The 21,429-nt window shown below is 45.2% G+C and overlaps 1 protein-coding gene across 2 annotated transcripts in view; it reads right to left on the bottom strand.

Annotated features, from left to right (window-relative positions):
* Positions 1-3,896: 3,896 nt before the first annotated feature.
* DHFR (dihydrofolate reductase) overlaps positions 3,897-21,429 on the bottom strand; it is a 76,940-nt gene continuing 59,407 nt past the window's right edge. For both annotated transcript variants that reach the window (XM_068248009.1, XM_068248017.1), the window contains 2 exons: positions 5,857-5,972; positions 3,897-4,138 (listed from right to left, as the gene is read on the bottom strand). In XM_068248009.1, coding sequence (XP_068104110.1) covers positions 4,060-4,138; positions 5,857-5,972 — 195 coding nt within the window. In that variant the 3' untranslated portion in view covers positions 3,897-4,059. The remainder of the gene's footprint in view (positions 4,139-5,856; positions 5,973-21,429) is intronic.

The raw sequence follows: 21,429 nt of genomic DNA, 5'->3' as shown, positions 1-21,429 counted from the left end.
TGCCAATAAGTACCTCCAACCCGCCGCAATGTCAGGGACTCCCTGTACTGTGCCCGTGCAGTGGAGGACTCAGGGGGACAACCGGAGGACACAAAGGGGCATAGAGGAGGGCACAAGGAGGACAGTGGCGTACACAGAAGGACATAAGGGGGACAAAGGAGGACACAGGGAGATACAAGAGGTGCAAGGGGCATGAGGTACAAAGGGGGCATAATCCACAAGATGCACCAGGTTTAGTATATATTTTTCCCCCTGGTTTTTGTCCGATAAATCTAGGTGCGTCTTATGGTCAGGAGCGTCTTATAGTCTGAAAAATACGGTATTCGCAAATGCTTAATTGCAGTTGTTGCTAAGGGTGGCGCAACCAGTTATTAGGTTTCGAGGCAATTACTTTATCACAGAGGGCCATATTTTATTTTACGGTTTTACTTCCTGAATGAATATAATCATCACTTAAAAAACACACACACGCATATCTGCACTATCTAAATATATACACACGCACTGTACACATGCAATAGTGATCTGCGTCAGCATTCAACTTTACCTTGAAAGTGAACAAGCACTTCTGCGTTTTACATCATTATGAGAACTGATATCCTTGAACAGAGGCAGATGCTGATGGACATGTGTCTTTTTTCCCCATGATACAAGACTTTGTTACTATATTAATATACTGTGTCGACAGTAACTAAGCAACTTGGAAAGGAAATATGTCACACTGCAACAAATGTAAATGTATGTGACAATGGTCTTGAGTTCTGGAACAGAGGATATTTATAGAAAGTTAGCAGGATATCTATCATCACTGCTCACGTGAAGACTGTTCTTTTATTAACATCCAATTCATGTAGCATTTTCTGCTTGATGTAAAGTCTGATAAAGGTACAGAGAAAAGCAGGAGACCTGGTCAAGCATAATGGCTTTTGCCTTTCGGTAAAATCTTTTTGTTGTTTTTAGCACCGCTGCTGTTATCATTTCTTCCAGGTTTCAGATCATTTCAGTCTGAAGACCACACATTCTATAATTATGAAATTCTAGCCCTGGCTCCCTTAGTTCTAAGAGCACTGTTAGCGCCTACCTCACCCATGCCTATAGCCAGAAACGCAAACCCTTTCTCAGATACAGATGTGGGAGTGCAGCATTGCCTCTGCCTTCTAAAACCAGGAAGTAAATAGTTGAGATCACTTTCTTTTGTCCAAAATGCACCATCCTTTAAAGCAGGTATGTCAAACCGGTCCTACGAGGGCCGAGATCCTCACATTTTTGACACAGCTCATATAAATTGATGGGTCTGAATCAGGAAAGGTGTGATCCATCATGTAGAACACATTACCCTCTTTCTCAGTCCATCCTAAACACTGGCATGGATCTGGCCCTCCAGGCCTGGAGTTCGACACATGTTCTTTAAAGAGAACCTGTAATAAAGAAAAGTGGGTACTTAACTCGGGAGGGTGAAACCTCTGGATCCCAATGAGGCTTCCTCCTTCCTCCTGTGCAGCACCGTTCCAGCCATGGCTCCCTCGATCAGCAGCAGATGGCAATGTTTACCTTTGCGATCCAGCACAGGCGCAGTACCATTGTCCCCCTTGGGCTATGGCAGAAATAGGAGAGCGCAATCAGGTCTATTTTACTGGGCAGGCGTCTCGCACCTCTGGATCGTTGCTACACAGGACCATGGGGGAAACCTCATTAGGATCCAGATGCTTTCCCCTCCCAAGGAAAATACCCCTTAAGGGCACTTTTTTCCTTACAGATTCACTTTTAAGAGGAACTGTTGTGAAAATAACGTAATCAAATTGCCTATTTTTTACAATATTAATTTATAAATTATGTAGTCAGCATTTGCCCATTGTAAGATCTTTCCTCACCCTGATTTACATTCTGACATTTATCACTGGTGACGACATAACGTAGAGGGAGATTTGGCTTGCTTGACAGTTGGAAGAAGCTGTTATTTCCCACAATGAAACTGTCAGAACCATGGTCATGACGACACACTGTCTGAGGGGTTTCACCGCAATATCACCCATACAGAGCCCCCTGATGGTCTGTTCGAGAAAAGGTAAAGATTTCTCGTGGGAAAGGAAGTATCGGCTACTGAGTGGGATGAAGTTCAATCCTGGGTTAAAGTTCCTCTTTATTTATCAAATGTGATGTCAGGGGTAGTTTTAAAGTCCATGGTGGGCTAGATTGCCTTCTTAGTGTCCTGGCACTGCTCATTGTCTTCTGGATCCTCCCCAGTCCTCTTCATGCTCGATGGCTTGTGAAATACATTTTCTCCAAAACGGCACTGTGTGATTAATTAAGAACTGCAGTTCCAAATTGGTCCAGCACAGTGAAACGAGATTTCTTACCCTGCGCAATTCAGAATTACTCTGCTCTGTCCGGATTACCTTCCAATGCAGAGGATCAACAGGCAGGGAAAGGCAGAGCTGGCTCAAATGAAAGGTGGGGAAGGGGCATTCCTAACGGCAGAAGAGGCATTTTGCAGGAGTGCCTCTCCTGCAAGGGACACCCCTTCTTCCATCAATCTGCCGACAAGCTAGTTGTTGGTAGATTAAGGTGCTCCCAGCATGGGGGAGCTGATGTTGGTTGGGTAGCAGAGAGCAGTGCAGGGAGGACACAGAGGCATGTCATAGAGCAGGGAACATGCCTTTGTGTGTGTGTCACATCTGCCTCCTCTGCCTCGGGTACATTTTCAACTCTTAGGCAAACACAGACCGTTGAAAATGAAATAATTTTCATCTTGAAGGAATAAATATCTGTCTGCCATTTAAAAAGCTCCTCCGGTAAGTTCTGCATTTAAGATAAGCAAATTTCCTTGACCAATGACAAATGTACTTGACAAGAACATCTTAACTCAAGGTCAAGTGAAAGTAATGAGAAAAAAATTCAGTCCTGAAGCAGAACTAATGTACGGTGTCTTTCACTCGGGTTTACTACTGAACTTATCAGTGTTCTCTGCATTCAGAGGTGTTTTTCTAAGCTTTACAGTAGTTTACAACCTCTGATTAGTAATCAATGACAGTAATGCTGCAGTCAGACTGCAGAAAGTACTTGTTATTTGGAGCCCTGCATTGCTAGCCCTTCACAGTGAGAAGAAAGAAACAGCCTGGTTCTAAGTAGGAATGAGACTGTACATACATGTTTTTCTTGTCATAATACAGTGGGGTGCGAAAGTTTGGGCAACCTTGTTAATCATCATCATTTTCCTGTATAAATCGTTGGTTGTTACAATAAAAAATGTCAGTTAAATATATCATATAGGAGACACACACAGTGTGTCTCCTATATGATATATTTAAGTTACATTTTCATTACTCATAGGAGTTGTCATATTTGCTTTTGTGCACAAGTAATATTGTCTGTCTACAAATTACTAGTTTCCAAAGTGTAGTTCATCTTTCCCTGAAAGCTGCCATTGCATTTTATTCCAGCTGCTTTTTATTATATATTTCAATCTTCTAGTGAGCTGTTCTGAAATGTGTGAGTGCCTGAAGCGCAGAGAGCTTCTCAGAGTGTTTTCAGTTGCTAACACAAATGTAACAACATTGGAATGTAAACAAATATACTGTTTTCTCCAGTCTGGATGCGGATGTGAAGCTGAATAGCCTTTGCATAGCAGGACAAAGTGCTGTGTTTAACCATTTCAATGGTGTTCTGCTACAATTTTTGTCTGGGATAGTACAATTTAAAGTTGTAAGGAATCTTTTAAAGCAAAGTAAAAATGCTGACTTTCATACCACTTTAATGACATCTTCTAGAATACAAAATCAAAACTACTGTACTATTTGAAGCAGACTTTCTTTTCGCTTATGTATACCCAAACATTGATAAAGGTCAGCCTTCACCACTTTTTCAATTCCAAAACCTCCAAAATCAAACACAGAAAATAGGTTAGCACTTCACACATGCAGATTTAATTTTGTGTTCTGGATTTCTCCTTCATATCACAGATGTTTATTACTTGCAAGTGAGAGGATTTTTTTACTACAAACATTGACAAATTCAGTAAAAAAGTACCCGTTATTACACAGTAAATTTACAAAACGACATTTACAGCATCTTTTCATAGACTTCATACTTATACTGAATTCCACCTTCCTCTTGAGGTTCATATGATATACCAGGGTACCTGGGTGAAACAGAGCTTACATTTATTCACATGATCAAAAAGCATGTTTAAGGTATAACTGTACTTGCACATGTAAATACTGATTTCAATTTGCCACTCAAAGTGCATAAAAAACAAAAAGAAACAGGACATCCTGCCTAAGTCGACCTGATACAGAGATCTGGCTACTGTGCTCCATTTCACGATGGCAGTTAAACAACAGTAATGTCATCTCCAGTCTACCCAAAAGACATTAGGACTTAGACAAGAGGTGAGCCCTCTGATGGTAATGGGCGGAGCAATGATGTTGGAACCCCTTCTTTACTAGTACAACCCCTTCTTCTCTCTACCTTCTATCTTTTTGGTGGTCTACAGATGACCACTACTGTATACAACATAAGTGTGGACTAGGGATGGCAAGTGAGATGCAAATACTTTCGAGTTCATAAAGCATTATGAAAATTTTGTATGCAAATTTATTCAGCTTAAACATGAAGCAATTAAATCCAGCTGAGGTAAAATTTGATTGGTCCATTTTCAAGCTGCATAAATTTGCATGCACATGTGCATAATCCTGCATCAACACAATTATTTGCATCTCATTGATCATCCTTCGCGTGGACTGGGGGGACTACAAGGGCGCAGTGGCCTAATCACTTTATTTGGACGTTGTGGAGAGGAAGTCTAAAGCTAAGTATATATGCATAACTATCACCCGACCTACAAGCGAAACACCAGGCGTATCAACTGGACCGAGCCACGGCCAATCCCAATTTGCACGTCACCCCTCCGCCTGCCAGTAATTGGCCAATCAAAATGGGATGTGTACTAGGTTTAAACTCTGTTTTACAGCCAGTGTGTTGTAAAACATCCGTTTTCATTGGTTCGTATATGCAGCAAAACCTTCCATTTTTGTTCCGCTGAGTGAAACGGTCCAGAAAATTGGGTCCTGCAGCATTTTTTGGTCCGCTCAGCGGAACGCTAATGTGAACCGGGTCTTAACCCACCTGTCGTGGAGGCTACGTGGAAACCCAATTACCTGGTAAGAGTAATTGTAAGCTTCCACTTGCCTCCACGACAGGTCAACCAGGAGATCTAAAATATTACCTCCCTCAGAGTGGAACAACTGTCAGAGACGGTCGCCTGGGATCCCTCTGAGAGGGATGCTTCCAGGCGGCCACAGGAAACCCCAGCACTTACCCTCTGGCCTCCTGGCAGACCAGGAAACGGTGTCTGTCCTTCCTGGGGACAGGAAGAACACTGCAGGTAGGTGGTAGGAGGTGGCTATTTAAACTGGTCTGTTCTTCCTGTCCCAGGGATGGGCAGTGCCATCTCCTGGTGGACCTGTCGTGGAGGCAAGTGGAACAATGTCATTTATTTTTTTTTCTAGCATGGAAGTTGCTCATCATTAGCACAGCATGGGGTGTGAGAAGAAAAAAAAATAAAATAAAAATACACCTTTCGAAAGTCCGTCTCATTTCATATTACATGAGAAAACATTTTCAAGAAATACATTTTAAACAATATTATAAATTATATAATAAACAAAGTTGAACACCACATTCAAGACACGTGAACTGATATAAGCAAAAGTATACTTTATTTAGCACATCCTGGAGTTCTCCTTAAGCATTCATGATGGGTTTATTTTTATAAGGCGTTCTCAAAATATGAAACAAGACACGACCATAGTCTAACAGGCAAGTTACAATTAAATTAATATAAAATAGGTTTCTTACTCTGGCAGGAGCTTGTAGAGCTGGGGATCAATATCAGGTAGGAATGTGTCACATTCAAACTCCTTCAGAATTCTGGTTACGAAGAGCCTCTGGCTGACAGGCATGTCCATAACTTCCTGTATAGGAGGAATAAGGAGAAAGAATACTAAGAGTCTCTGCTAGTACAGTGCTGGGATCAGGTCATCAGCATGTGACGGACGCTCTGCACTCCTCATACATGCTAATACAGTGCTGGGATCAGGTCATTAGCATGTTATGACACACTGCACTCCTCATACATGCTAGTACAGTGCTGGGATCAGGTCATCAGCATGTGACGGACGCTCTGCACTCCTCATACATGCGAATACAGTGCTGGGATCAGGTCATCAGCATGTTATGACACACTGCACTCCTCATAAATGCTAGTACAGTGCTGGGATCAGGTCATCAGCATGTGACGGACACGCTGCACTCCTCATACATGCTAGTACAGTGCTGGGATCAGGTCATCAGCATGTGATGGACACACTGCACTCCTTCTCATACATGCTAATACAGTGCTGGGATCAGGTCATCAGCATGTGATGGACACACTGCACTCCTTTTCATACATGCTAGTACAGTGCTGGGATCAGGTCATTGGCATGTGATGGACACACTGCACTCCTCATACATGCTAGTACAGTGCTGGGATCAGGTCATCAGCAGGAAATGGATGCACTGCACTTCTCATACATGCTAGTACAGTACTGGGATCAGGTCATCAGCATGTGGATGGACACACTGTGCTCCTCATACAGTGGCTTGCAAAAGTATTCGTCCCCCCTTGAAGTTTTCCATATTTTGTCATACTACTGCCACAAACATGAACCAATTTTATTGGAATTCCACATGAAAGACCAATACGAAAATCATACATGATTCCAAACATTTTTTTTTTTTACAAATAAATAACTGCAAAGTGGGGTGTGCGTAATTATTCAGCCCCCTTTGGTCTGAGTGCAGTCAGTTGCCCATAGACATTGCCTGATGAGTGCTAATGACTAAATAGAGTGCACCTGTGTGTAATCTAATGTCAGTACAAATACAGCTGCTCTGTGACAGCCTCAGAGGTTGTTTAAGAGAATATTGTGAGCAACAACACCATGAAGTCCAAAGAACACACCAGACAGGTCAGGGATACAGTTGTTGAGAAATTTAAAGCAGGATTAGGCTAGAAAAAGATTTCCAAAGCCTTGAACATCCCACAGAGCACTGTTCAAGCTATCATTCAGAAATGGAAGGAGTATGACACAACTGTAAACCTACCAAGACCAGGCCGTCCACCTAAACTCACAGGCCGAACAAGGAGAGCACTGATCAGAAATGCAGTCAAGAGGCCCATGGTGACTCTGGATGAGCTGCAGAGATCTACAGCTCAGGTTACAGCTTTCCATATTTTGTCACACTACTGCCACAAACATGAATCAATTTTATTGGAATTCCACATGAAAGACCAATACAAAGTGGTGTACACATGAGAAGTGGAGCGAAAATCATACAGGATTCCAAACATTTTTTAGAAATAACTGCAAAGTGGGGTGTGCGTAATTATTCAGCCCCCCTGAGTCAATACTTTGTAGAACCACCTTTTGCTGCAATTACAGCTGCCCATACAGCTGGCAGTAGTGTGACAAAATATGGAAAACTTGAAGGGGGCCGAATACTTTTGCAAGCCACTGTATGAGGAGCACAGTGTGTCCATCCACATGCTGATGACCTGATCCCAGCACTGTACTAGCATGTATGAGAAGTGCAGTGCATCCATTTCCTGCTGATGACCTGATCCCAGCACTGTACTAGCATGTATGAGAAGGAGCGCAGTGTGTCCATCACATGCCGATGACCTGATCCCAGCACTGTACTAGTATGTATGAGGAGTGCAGTGTGTCCATCACATGCTGATGACCTGATCCCAGCGCTGTGCTAGCATGTATGAGGAGTGATGGACACACTGCACTCCTTTTCATACATGCTAGTACAGTGCTGGGATCAGGTCATCAGCATGTGATGGACACACTGCACTCCTCATATATGCTAGTACAGTGCTGGGATCAGGTCATCAGCATGTGATGGACACACTGCACTCCTCATATATGCTAGTACAGTGCTGGGATCAGGTCATCAGCATGTGATGGACACGCTGCGCTCATTCTCATACATGCAGTAGGCAATCACTTTGAGTGTATGGCCACTAAAAGCAAATAATGAAGCAGCTCTGGCTTACTGTGCAGGCGAATCGCACTCGGGCAGGCACAGTAAGGCTGTGCTCTACCTGAAGAGGAGTTTGGCCCTGATGTGGTTACCAACAAGCCCTTATTGGTAATCTTTAGGGGGTCCGCGCTCGGCAACGGCGGGGGACATGGGATGGTGTAGGATGGGGTGTCCCAGCTTTTTAGGCCAAAGGCCATATTGCCATTCTTGAGATTGCTAGAGGGCCAATCTAGCAAACATTAAACAATGTTTGCTGATTGCAGTTAGGTACACTATGCCTGTGACTTTTTTTCAAATAAAGCATTTCCATTTGAAATAACACATATACTGTATGCAGTTATCACAGTGGCAGCTGCTAATCAGTGGCTGATACAGCTGCTGGCACAGTGGATGTCCAAGAAAGTGATGTTCCGCTGAATGATCCAGCAAATAATCTTTATTGGAACAGTAAAACATGGCACAACATATATGCTGCTAATCAGTGGCTGTTACAGCTGCTGGCACAGTAGCAGCTGCTAATCAGTGGCTGTTACAGCTGTTGGCATATTGGTACTGCTAATCAGTGGCTGTTACAGCTGTTGGCATAGCCGCACTGCTAATCAGTTGCTGTTACAGCTGCTGGCATTTCAGCACAGCTAATCAGTGGCTGTTACAGCTGCTGGCATTGCAGCACAGCTAATCAGTGGCTGTTACAGCTGCTGGCATAGCAGCACAGCTAATCAGTGGCTGTTACAGCTGCTGGCATAGCAGCACAGCTAATCAGTGGCTGTTACAGCTGCTGGCATAGCGGCACAGCTAATCAGTGGCTGTTACAGCTGCTGGCATAGCGGCACAGCTAATCAGTGGCTGTTACAGCTGCTGGCATAGCGGCACAGCTAATCAGTGGCTGTTACAGCTGCTGGCATAGCGGCACAGCTAATCAGTGGCTGTTACAGCTGCTGGCATAGCGGCACAGCTAATCAGTGGCTGTTACAGCTGCTGGCATAGCGGCAAAGCTAATCAGTGGCTGTTACAGCTGCTGGCATAGCGGCACAGCTAATCAGTGGCTGTTACAGCTGCTGGCATTGCAGCACAGCTAATCAGTGGCTGTTACAGCTGCTGGCATTGCAGCACAGCTAATTAGTGGCTGTTACAGCTGCTGGCATAGCAGCACAGCTAGTCAGTGGCTGTTACAGCTGCTGGCATAGCAGCACAGCTAATCAGTGGCTGTTACAGCTGCTGGCATAGTAGCACAGCTAATCAGTGGCTGTTACAGCTGCTGGCATAGCAGCACAGCTAGTCAGTGGCTGTTACAGCTGCTGGCATAGCAGCACAGCTAATCAGTGGCTGTTACAGCTGCTGGCATAGTAGCACAGCTAATCAGTGGCTGTTACAGCTGCTGGCATAGCAGCACAGCTAGTCAGTGGCTGTTACAGCTGCTGGCATAGCAGCACAGCTAATCAGTGGCTGTTACAGCTGCTGGCATAGTAGCACAGCTAATCAGTGGCTGTTACAGCTGATGGCATAGCAGCACAGCTAATCAGTGGCTGTTACAGCTGCTGGCATAGTGGCACTGCTAATCAGTGGCTGTTACAGCTGCTGGCATTGCAGCACAGCTAATCAGTGGCTGTTACAGCTGATGGCATAGCAGCACAGCTAATCAGTGGCTGTTACAGCTGGTGGCATAGCAGCACAGCTAATCAGTGGCTATTACAGCGCTGCAGTCATAGTGGAGTTGCTAATCAGTGGCTGCTACTGTTGCAGTGGTGGCTGATAACCTACAGGCGAACAAAGGGGGAGGCAAAGTGGCGACACAAGGTGGTCCCTGTATGCAGCACTGCAGCTACGGCCCGCATGGAAATAACTGTAGGAAGTTTTAGGGGCCACCAGAAAAGGCTCAGTGGGCTGCATTTGACCACTGGGCCAGACTTTGGACATGCCTGGCATAGGGAGATCCAGAGGCTTCCCTTTTCTTAATGTCTTGGGTAAACTCTAAGGGGGAACTCTACAGAAGATCATTGGATTTGGCACTGAATTGCTATGCATTCATTTTTTTTTTATAGTTTCATCCTCCTAAAGCTGTACGCTTCAAAAGCTTTTAATATTACTCAAACTTATTTTAGTCACCTCCAGAATAAGACCTGCAGGAATTAGACAGACACAAGCAAATGCATAACTGATGACTCCTGAGACAACAGAATGGGCAGGTTTAAACACAAATATAATGAAAGGCATACATTGCGATATACTGCCAGTAAAAAAAAAGGGAATATTCGTAAGACATAAAATTGTAAGGAAGCAAAGTATACTGTGATACATCACACAATAATGAAAAAAGGAAATGGCAAAGGCCACATGGGAAAAAGAGCCATGTGCAGTGTGTATGCGGAGCTCTTCTGCTGCACAATCCAAGGCAGAAACAGAAATACATCAGGAGGCATACAGGCAAATAGTAACAGTCAATGGTGGCTTCTTAAAGAGTCTCCAAAGAAAAAACACATGGCGCTGAGCATAGTTACACAGTGACTCAGTACATTATACAATTATCTATAAACACATAAAAAGTGGATAAAGCCACATGATGTTCCTTGTAGTACAGCAGAGAATCACTGTATATACTCGCATATAATCCAAGCCATGTATAAGCCGAGGTACCCACTTCCCCTCAGAAACCAGGAACAAAGTGATTGACTCACGTTTAAGCTTCCTTTCTCAGTATAGCCCCCTCCCCAGTAGCCAAATGTGCCCCAGTACAGTCATTCCCTCTCCCCATTGCCGTGTGTGCACCAAGGATGATACAGCTGTGTCTCAAGATGCCACTAGATGGCGTAATAGATATGAGACAGCAATTGTCACACAGGAAGAATCCCTCATCATTGGAAAACTGACCAGTTTCTTGCATGCTCCGCTCCACAAGTCAGGGGACAAAGGTAGTCTTGTGCAGCACACTTTGCACACCATGTTGCAGGGGATGGTGGGCACGGACATAGCAGGGAGCCAGCTGGCAAGAACAGGATCACTAGTGCAAGATCCTTATGCTCCTCTGCCATCTCCACCAGCCATTCTGCTCCACTTACTCACATATATACCAAGGTGGTAATTTTTTGTGCTGAAAAATGTGGCTTATACGCGAGTATATAAAGTATGCACATAATACAAACTGGACCTACGGTAAGTTTTGGAAATTTTTAACTGTCTGAATACTGAGATTAAAATAAATCAATAAATAAATAAATTTTGTAATATAAATTTGCAAAAATAAATAAATAAAATTGCTGCACAACGATATTTTAAGCAATTATTTTGCAAGAGAGAAGAACTTTGTTTTAAGGGTAATCATTGGCAGATAAGATAATTTCAAGTTGATGCAAATTTTCTGTTAGTTTTATGCAGATGCATGCAGCTTGTAGCTATACAGTTGTGTTCAAAGTGTTTAGTCGTCTTGTTTAGAATTAAATCAAAGAGGCACTTGAAAGTCAGACAAACATAAAATTTATAATGAAATAACCACGATTGTCTTTTCTGTGCTCACATCATTATCAGTTTTATTCTACCCTCAAGTGACATTCATTCTTAGTACTTATAACTGGAAAAGGATGTTGTACTAACAGCTTTTAAACGTGAATCATAGCTTGACACAAGTGTCTTGCAGCAATCTACGGGTATCTTAGCCCATTCTTCATGGGCAAAAGTCTCCAGTTCACTCACATTCTTAGGCTTGCGCGCTGCAACTGCTTTCTTTAAGTCCCACCAGAGGTTCTTAATCGGATTTAAGTCTGGTGACTGCGATGGCCACTCCAAAATGTTCCAGTCTTTAACCTCCCTGGCGGTATGGACGAGCTGAGTTCGTCCAGCAAAAACTTGCAAAAAACGTTAAAGGGAACCTTAACTGAACGGGGGGTAAAGAGTTTCACTTACCTGGGGCTATTACCAGCCCCCTGCAGCAGTCCTGTGCCCTCGGCGCCGCTCTGGAATCCTCTGGTCCCCCGCTGTCACTTAGTTTCGTTTTTGACGACTCACCAGTCGCCGGCCGCCATGCGTATTATTGGACGCATTCACCAATGCAATTAGCGCTATTGCGGACCGCAACGCGTACAAAAATACGCGTTGCTGGATTCCGCACGCGTAGATATGCGGCAACGCGTATTTTTGTACGCGTTGCGGTCCACAATAGCGCTAATTGCATTGGTGAATGCGTCCAATAATACGCATGGCGGCCGGCGACTGGTGAGTCGTCAAAAATGAAACTAAGTGACAGCGGGGGACCAGAGGATTCCAGAGCGGCGCCGAGGGCACAGGACTGCTGCAGGGGGCTGGTAATAGCCCCAGGTAAGTGAAACTCTTTACCCCCCGTTCAGTGAAGGTTCCCTTTAAGGACGAGCTGAGCTCGTCCATGCCGACAGGGAGATTTCCTGTTTCTCTGCCCCGCCGGCTGCATTTTTTTCTTATCAGAGGGATTCCCCAGGATGGCTGGATGCCTGACTGCACGCTGTGGGTAGCGATCTGTGCTACCCACAGCGTGCAGAACAAGCATCCAGCCACCCTAGGGAATCCCTGGGCAGCCAGCGGGGCAGAGAATGTGCGGGGGATCCCCCTTGTATGTAGAGGCTGTCCTGGCGGGGGATCCCCCTCTGTGCGGGCGGGGGGAACCCCTTTATATGGTGGCTGTTGCGGGCAGGGGATCCCCCTCTGTGCGGGCGGGGGGGATCCCCCTTCTATTGTGGCTTTTGCGGGCGGGGGGATCCCCCTCTGTGCGGGTGGGGGGATCCCCCTTCTATTGTGGCTGTTGCGGGCGGCCTATCCACTCCTCCCCCTCCCCCCCTCTCTAAGCCCATTGAGTAAATAGATTTACTCACCGAGGGCTTTCTCCAGCGACGGCAGCAGCACTTCCTCCTCCATCTCCGAAGTCCCGGTCTCTGTACAGTTACATTACGAGGCTTGGTGACGACACCAAGTCTCGTAATGTAACTGTACAGAGAACGAGACTTCGGAGATGGAGGAGGAAGTGCTGCTGCCGTCGCTGGAGAAAGACCTCGGTGAGTAAATCTATTTACTCAATGGGCTTAGAGGGGGGGGGGGGAGGAGATCGGGAGGGAGGGGGAGGAGGGGGATAGGCCGCCCGCAACAGCCACAATAGAAGGGGGAACCCCCCACCCGCACAGAGGGGGATCCCCCCGCCCGCAAAAGCCACAATAGAAGGGGGATCCCCCCACCCGCACAGAGGGGGATCCCCCCGCCCACAAAAGCCGCAATAGAAGGGGGATCCCCTGCCCGCAACAGCCACCATATAAAGGGGTTCCCCCCGCCCGCACAGCCTCCACATACAAGGGGGATCCCCCGCACATTTTCTGCCCCGCTGGCTGCCCAGGGATTCCCTAGGGTGGCTGGATGCTTGTTCTGCACGCTGTGGGTAGCACAGATCGCTACCCACAGCGTGCTGGGGGGTGGGGGGGGGAGGATCGGGAGGGGGACATCTGGCTACCTATAAATCTGGCTAAACACCTGGCTCACTATATACCTGGCTAAACATCTGGCTCACTATATACCTGGCTAAACACCTGGCTCACTATATACCTGGCTAAACATCTGGCTCGCTATATACCTGGCTAAACACCTGGCTCACTATATACCTGGCTAACTATACTTGGCTAACTATACCTGGCTGCACATCTGGCTAACTATACCTGGCTGCACATCTTCTACCTATACATCTGGGTCTTATACTCACCATTGGCATGCTGATCCCTCGTCGCGTACCTCTGATAGCTTCCCCAGTGTCTTCTTCCATGTCCCTTGGCAGATTTTGCTTCTTCCTCCGCGATCACATGTCCCTGGTTGATCGGCGTTGATGACACCAGGGTCACACAGCGTCATCAACATCTTGCAGAAAACACTTTCTTTTTTAAATTGAATTCAATACAATAATCTGTATTAAATTTAATATTAAAAAAAAATTGGTTGCAAAAAAAAAAATGGTTGCAAATTATTGGAAATTAATTGAAACACTTTTTGCACGGAAATCCTGGGGAAACTGAACGCCAGGGTGGTTAATCTGCAACCATGCTCTAGTGCAGGGCTTTTCAATCTTTTCACTAATTGTACCACTTATCACCTGACAATTTAGAAGTACCACCCGTGGGCCTGCGTAGTAGAGTGGACCCGATCAGACTCGGCTGTTTCCACCCAAATCAAAGAGAGCTGCTACGGCGTATGCGGGTATGCTGACAAGGAGATCTTTGGGCGTCCATTTGCTGGATCCCCTCTACTGTGGAGGAAGGTGGAAGCCTCTTTAGCCCCCGAGGTCCTCGCTGTGCTGCCCTGCAGAATACTTCAGATCTCAGATCAGCAGTAACCAGACTGTCCCTGTGCACCAATTGCCTGGCTGTCTCTTCACCACTGATCTGAGGTCTGAAGTATGCCGCAGGGCAGCACAGCGGGGAGCGAACGAGGGGAGCTGAACTTTGTGGAGGCAAAATGGGATGATGAAAAGTGGCAGACAAACCTGGTGTGTACCACCTGGCCAACAGCAAAGTACCACCGGTGGTACGCGTACCACAGGTTGAAAAGCCCTGCTCTAGTGGACTTGGAGGTATGCTTGGGATCATTGTCCTGTTGAAAAGTCCAACGTCTCCCAAGCCTCAGGTTTGTGACGGACTGCATCACATTTTCTTCCAATATCTCCTGGTACTGAAGATAATTCATGGTACCTTGCACATGCTGAAGCTTCCCTGTACCTGCAGAAGCAAAACAGCCCCAAAGCATAATTGACCCCCCGCCATGCTTCACAGTAGGCAAGGTGTTCTTTTCTTCATAGGCCTTGTTCTTCCTCCTACAAACATAGCGTTGATCCATGGGCCCAAACAGTTCTAATTTTGTTTCATCAGTCCACAGAATACTATCCCAACACTTTTGTGGTAGTGTTCTGTGGACTGATGAAACAAAATTAGAACTGTTTGGGCCCATGGATTAAGCCTAAGAATGTGACTGAACTGGAGGCTTTTGCCCATGAAGATTGGGCTAAGATACCCGTAGATAGATGCAAGACACTTGTGTCAAGCTATGCTTCACGTTTAAAAGCGGTTATAGCTGGAAAAGAATGTTGTACTAAGTACTAAGAATGAATGTCACTTGGGGGTTGAATAAAACTGATAATGATGCGAGCACAGAAAAGACATTTGTGGTTATTGCATTATACATTTTATGTTCTATTTGTCTGACTTACAAGTGCCTCTTTGATTTAATTGTAAACAAGATGACTGAAATGATCAAAATCAATGTCAAACTGGCCAAAACACTCAATTTCAGAAGGGGTTGAATAATTTTGAACACAACTGTAGGTCGATGCTCCTTGCCCCCTGTGTGAAATGTCTCCATATAGGGCGGGGACTAGACCCTTTATTACAGGCAAATGAACACCTTAGTTAACGGAGGTTCACGATAGAGTGTGCCATTAGACGGTTCGGGTTATAGTCATTACCTACGGGGTGTGCTGCTCCTCGGTCTCCTCATTCACATAGGATCTTCCCCAGGAGAGACCATAGCTGGACCTGTGCGACTTTGCTAGAAACTTCAAAATACGTCACATCTGGGGAAAAATGTTGGAGACCAAAGGGCCAAGGGGCCGGTTCATTTTGTAGATTTTCACCCAACTCATCAAATGCCTCAGATGTGGAACTCCACTTTTATAGATAAAAGAGCAATCCCTTCAGTTCAGCTCTATGTATTGCAAGGATAAATAGGAAATATTGCTTCAACAGGCTAACCTTCTTTACGGCATTCACAAATAGGCACACGGCTACCACACCGTGTAAAACCTGCTGTTGCTCACTCAGTTCATGCAAGTGTGGAAAATAAGTAACAGTTCCTGATAGGTGCACTCATGCATGAATTAGAAACTACCGTGTGGTGTCAGGACATATCAAGAAGTCATTATAGTGATGCTAAAGTGAGCGACGCCCCATTTATTTATGGTATTTTCAGTTCAGGTACCCCTTTAAGAATACATCTTATTTATATGGAAATATCACTCAAGTTAACATAATTGAGGTGGTCAGCATAACACCCAGTAAAGTTTTTAGGAGGTCAAACTGGCCGTCTGCACAGCACCTGTAATGACAGGTGTTCTTTAAGCATTTACTGACTCGTGGTATTCTGGGAAAGAGGTGGACACAATGGCCTTCATTTTAATTTCACAGCATTTGTGCGACTTCTAAAAACCATGAATGGTACATAGTTATACATAAAAATGGGCTGCCGTGCTTCTGAAATTGCATTGGGTTTATGGCAGGCATTCAGTTCAGATGCAAATGGAGCTTAGTGAAGTTATCCCTTAAAATCTGATGCTGCTGTGTTCATGTTATAAAATAGCAAATAACTACCCTTATTATGGCTGATGAAAGCCAGAGGAAGAGAAATATATTAAAAATATGAAGAATCGCCTTTTAGGCAACAGGAAATCAACATTCTGGGCCTCCTTTCATGTTTCACATCTCAAAAGATTAAGGAGTCATTTACATTAAAATGGCTCAAAGGCACGGGGGTGGAAAGAGAGAAACCTACTGAACAGCCACTCTTGAAATACTTCAATCACTGAAGTCTTCCTTTCCGTAAGCAGCTCCATAATGGGCATAAACACACTGATTAGGAGCACACCAAATAGCAAGTAAACCTGTTCCTCACACAAAATATATTCAACTCAACGCTCTGCTGGTGCACCTTTTTCTTCTGTGGTAGGGTAAAAGCTGCCAGCCGAAATCTGATTGGTTGATATGGGCAAACCCTGGTGCTATGCATTGCACAGAGTAAAAAACAAAAACACCCTTAAAGTGGACATCCAGTGTATATCACATATTCAACGGGTCCTCTTTGTATAGAAAGTTATAATTACCAGTACGCTCCCGTCAGCAGGAGTGTGACCGCAAGCGGCGTGGTGCAGTAGTCGCTGACCTCGCCAGGTTGGCACCAGCTACGGAGGGGATCTGGGCGACGTACTGAGAGCAGAGCTGCAGCGAGGGACACATAAGCTTCCAAGGGCTGGAAGAAGCCCCATGTAAGTAAATCTGGTATACCTTATTTTCCATTATGTTTCCTTTAAAGAGGAACTTCAGCCTAAACAAACATACGGTCATTAAGTTATGTTAGTTTAAATAGGTAATGTGATCCTCTTTCCCACACGGTTTTAAAAGAACAGGCAATCGTTTGTGATTTCTTCGGGGCAACCATCTTTTTGGTTGAAAGGAGGTGACAGGGAGCATGAGACACAGTTCCATCTGTCCTGTGTCATGATCACCCCTCCCAGCTCCGCGCGCTGGGCTTCAAATCTCAAAAAAAAAAAATTGCGTCAAAACAGCAGAATGAGAACAACATCATCAGAAATCCCATCATGGTTTGCACAGCATCAAAGGAAAAATGCTCTGGAAGATTTATTTGATGGAGTGGAGCTTAGCTTCTGTGCAGCTAAAAATTAGGCTTGGGTAAGAAAAACAAAGTTTTGATGCTGGGAAACTTAACCCTCCTGGCAGTTAATTGTACTGCTGCTGCGCGGCCGTGGGAGGTTTTTAAGCCTATTTTTATTATTTCATTATGTAGCTAGCCTAGCGCTAGCTACATGATTCCCCCCTCCCACACCTCCGATCGCCGCCGGCGATCAAGCCCATCCGGAAATCCCGTTCTAAACTGGATTTCCTTCAGGGTTTCCCCCGTCGCCATGGAGACGAACGGAGTGACGACATCGACGTCGTGACATCACAGGGAGTCCCGATCCACCCCATAGCGCAGCCTGGCGGCGATTGGTCAGGCTGCGCAAGGGTATGCGGGGGGGCCCCTGTATTGCAACGGGTAGCGACGCATCGGTGGCGATCGACCCGAATGCGCAGCAAGCAAAGTGCTTGCTGCGTGTTCTAAAAAAAAAAAAAAAAAAAAAAAAAAAATGAAAATCGGCCCACCAGGGCCTGAGAAATCCTCCGCGGCGGTTACCGCCAAGAAGGTTAAAGAAACACCAAGCCTTTTCAGTGCTGCTAAGTAGATTTTTAGTCTGGAGATTCACTTTATGGAAACTGGGTTATTAATAAGGAACCTATTAACGATTTGTGTAATTTGTTGTGTGCAAATCTCTGCTTCAAAAACAATAGCTGTAAACCAAAAAATAGAGCAACCAACTAATAATCATGGTCATGGAAATAAATACAACTCCACAACTTAAAGAAATCCATGACTGACAAAAACTGAAAACAGCACTCTGTAAATCAGTATACTAATGAAACAATTTATTAAAGGGACACTTAAAGAGGAACTCCAGTGAAAATAATGTAATAAAAAAAGTGCTTCATTTTTACAATAATTATGTATAAATGATTTAGTCAGGGTTTGCTCATTGAAAATCTTTAGTCTCCCCGATTTACATTCTGACATTTATTACATGGTGACATTTTTACTGTGGGCAGGTTATGTAGCTGCTGCTAGCTGTTTTGGCTGTTGGAGACAGCTGTAAACAGCTATTTCCTGTCTGTGAACCTTGTTACATTGTGGCAAACTGTCAAAAGTACCGCGGTCCTCAGAGCTTCTTGTGGGAGGGGTTTCACCACAATGGGCTCTATTCATAAAAAAATTGTGGCGAAAAAACTCCTGGAGGGAAAATACCGCAGCGGTATTTTAGACTTCTGGGTGGTCATTCATAAACATTTTGCCAGCTGCTATGCAAGTGCGGAGATCTCACGCTGAAGGCTGGCGGTAAGCTGTCGGAAGGCATGCGGAAACACTTACGCCGGCAGAGTCCCTCCGTGCACTGCTCTCTCTGGGAGGTCTGTCCCATTCACTTGTATGTAATCCGCAGTCTTCTCTCTACATCCGAGGAAGCGGTATTTCACGTCCACATACCGCTTCCTCTAATCTTTATGAATGGCCATTTTGTTACTTTTTTTCTAGCTAAATCTAGAAAAATACTGCAGAAGGCGGAAATTTCTCGCTCTGCTGGGGGATTGTAGATTTTCATGCGGGAACAGCTTTTATGAATGCCCACTTTGCTAAATGGTTGGGAAAGTCTGCTGTTTTGAGCGGAAAACTTGCGGTAACGTTTTATGAATAGAGCCCAATATCAGTCATACAGCGCCCCCTGATGGTCTGTTTGTGAAAAGCAATATATTTCTCATGTAAAAGGGGATATCAGCTACTGATTGGGATAAAGTTAAATTCTTGGTTGGAGTTTCTCTTTAAAGTGAACCTCCAGACTAAAAATCGACTCAGCAGCACTGAAAAGGCCTGGTGTTTCTTTAACAGTTTCACAGAACTTTGTTTCTCTTATGCAAGCCTCGTTTTTAGCTGCACAGAAGAACACTGCCCGGGCAGTTTTCCCCTTATGCTGTGCAAAGCATGATGGGATTTCTGATGTTGTTGTTCTCCTTCTGCTGTTTTGGTGCAATTTTTTTTTTTTTTACATTTTGAATTTGACATTTGAAGCCTAGCGTGTGCAGCTGGGAGGGGTTATCAGGACACAGGACAGTTGGAACTGTGTCTCATGCTCCCTGTCACCTCCTTTCAACCAAAAAGATGGCTGCCCCCATGACAAAGATGGCAGCCCCCATGAATCACAAACATTTGCCTGTTCTTCTAAAACAGGGTGGGCAAAAGATTATATTACCTATCTATTCTAATGAACAAAACTAATGTAACTTAATGACAGTATGTTTGTTTAGGCTGAAGTTCCCCTTTAAGCCAGAAAAAAAATGAGTTTTACTCACCTGGGGCTTCTACCCCTGCAGCAGTCCTGTGCCCTTGCAGCCACTCACTAATCCTCTGGTCCCCCGCTGCCAGCTAGTTTTGTTTTTGCCGACAGGACTAGACATGCGTAGCTTTCTCCGCATTCCCGACTGTAATTAGCGACATTGCGGGCCGCAACACGTACAAAAATATGCCGCATATCTATGCGTTGGTAATGCGGCAACGCGCATCTGTTACAGTCGGGAATGCGGCGAAAGCTACGCATGGCCAGTCCTTTCGGGCCTGTCGGCAAAAACGAAACTAGCTGGCAACGGGGGACCAGAGGATTAGCGAGTGGCTGCGAGGGCACAGGACTGCTGCAGGGGGCTGGTAGAAACCCCAGGTGAGTAAAACTTTTTTTTTTCTGGCTTAAGTGCTACTTTAAAGACGTATCCCAGAAAAATTAAACATTAAAAACAGTCCCACTGTCAGACATCGCTGGGTAATCAATCATAAATCATGCTAAATAGTACCCAGAATCAAACAGTTGGTATCAGTATCAGTTACTGCTGTAGTTTTACAATTGATGAAGTCATTATCCTCCTTGCCGGTTATCCCGAGCTAAGCTCGGGGTAACTCGCGTACGAGGATTGCTCTGGTCCTGCTGGGCCGATTTTCATAATTTTTTTTTCCCTACACGCAGCTAGCACTTTGCTAGCTGTGTGTGGTACGCGATCGCCGCCGCTACCCGCCAATTCGCCACTGCCCCCCCAGACCCCTACGCAGCCTGGGCAATCAGTGCCAGGCAGCGCTGAGGGGTGGATCGGGATTCCCTCTGACGTCCATGACGCGACGGGGGAAGCCCTGCAGGAAATCCCGTTCTCAATGGGATTTCCTGCTTGCGCAGTTCGCCAATGGCGATCGAAGAAGATAGGGGATGCTGCTTGTCAGCGGCTATCATGTAGCTAGCGCTAGGCTAGCTACAGGATTTAAAAAAAAAAAGAAAAAGAAAAAAAAAAGTGCTGCGCTGCCCCTTTGCCGAAATAATTGGAACGGCTAGGGGTTTAATATAATATGGTTTCCCGGTGTGCCTATTTTGTTCTCCCCAGGCTCTTTTAGGCGGGTGCTCCACCTGGCTATTTTTGGTGACCACCCGGCTGTTATCTGCTCACCTCTTCCTCTGCTGTAAGCAGAGAAGTGCCAGCCCTGCATTCTCTTATCTCGCCCCACCCGGCTATTTTTTCAAGCCGCCCGGCTACTTTTTCATACCACCCGGCTGGAAAAAATTCTGGGGAGGACACTGTTTGTACTATTTTTGTGTTTCTCATGTTGGGACAAGTGTTGTACGTACCACACAAGAAACTCCCCCTCACAGTTGGTCTCACTGTAGGCTTTTGAAAATGGCTCTGGCAAAGTATGTTTTTTAATGTAGGTGCTCTCCTTACTGTCAGAATAGGTCGTTCTGTTAGAAAAGGTTTGATGTCAGGATCCAATTTGAGAATATCCCAGTGCTTCTCAATAACCTTATACAATTCCTGCCATTGTGTGTTGAAAGGTGTGACAATCCTGATTTTAGTGTTCCTCAATTTTTTTCTGGGGTCGTAGTAGATTTTTTACGTTTTTATCTCCGAAGAAGCACCATGGAGGTGCGATACATGTGAGCTC

Source organism: Hyperolius riggenbachi, chromosome 1 (assembly GCF_040937935.1).
Source record: "Hyperolius riggenbachi isolate aHypRig1 chromosome 1, aHypRig1.pri, whole genome shotgun sequence".
Taxonomy (NCBI): Eukaryota; Metazoa; Chordata; class Amphibia; order Anura; family Hyperoliidae; genus Hyperolius; species Hyperolius riggenbachi.
This window is presented reverse-complemented; position numbering and strand designations above follow the sequence as displayed.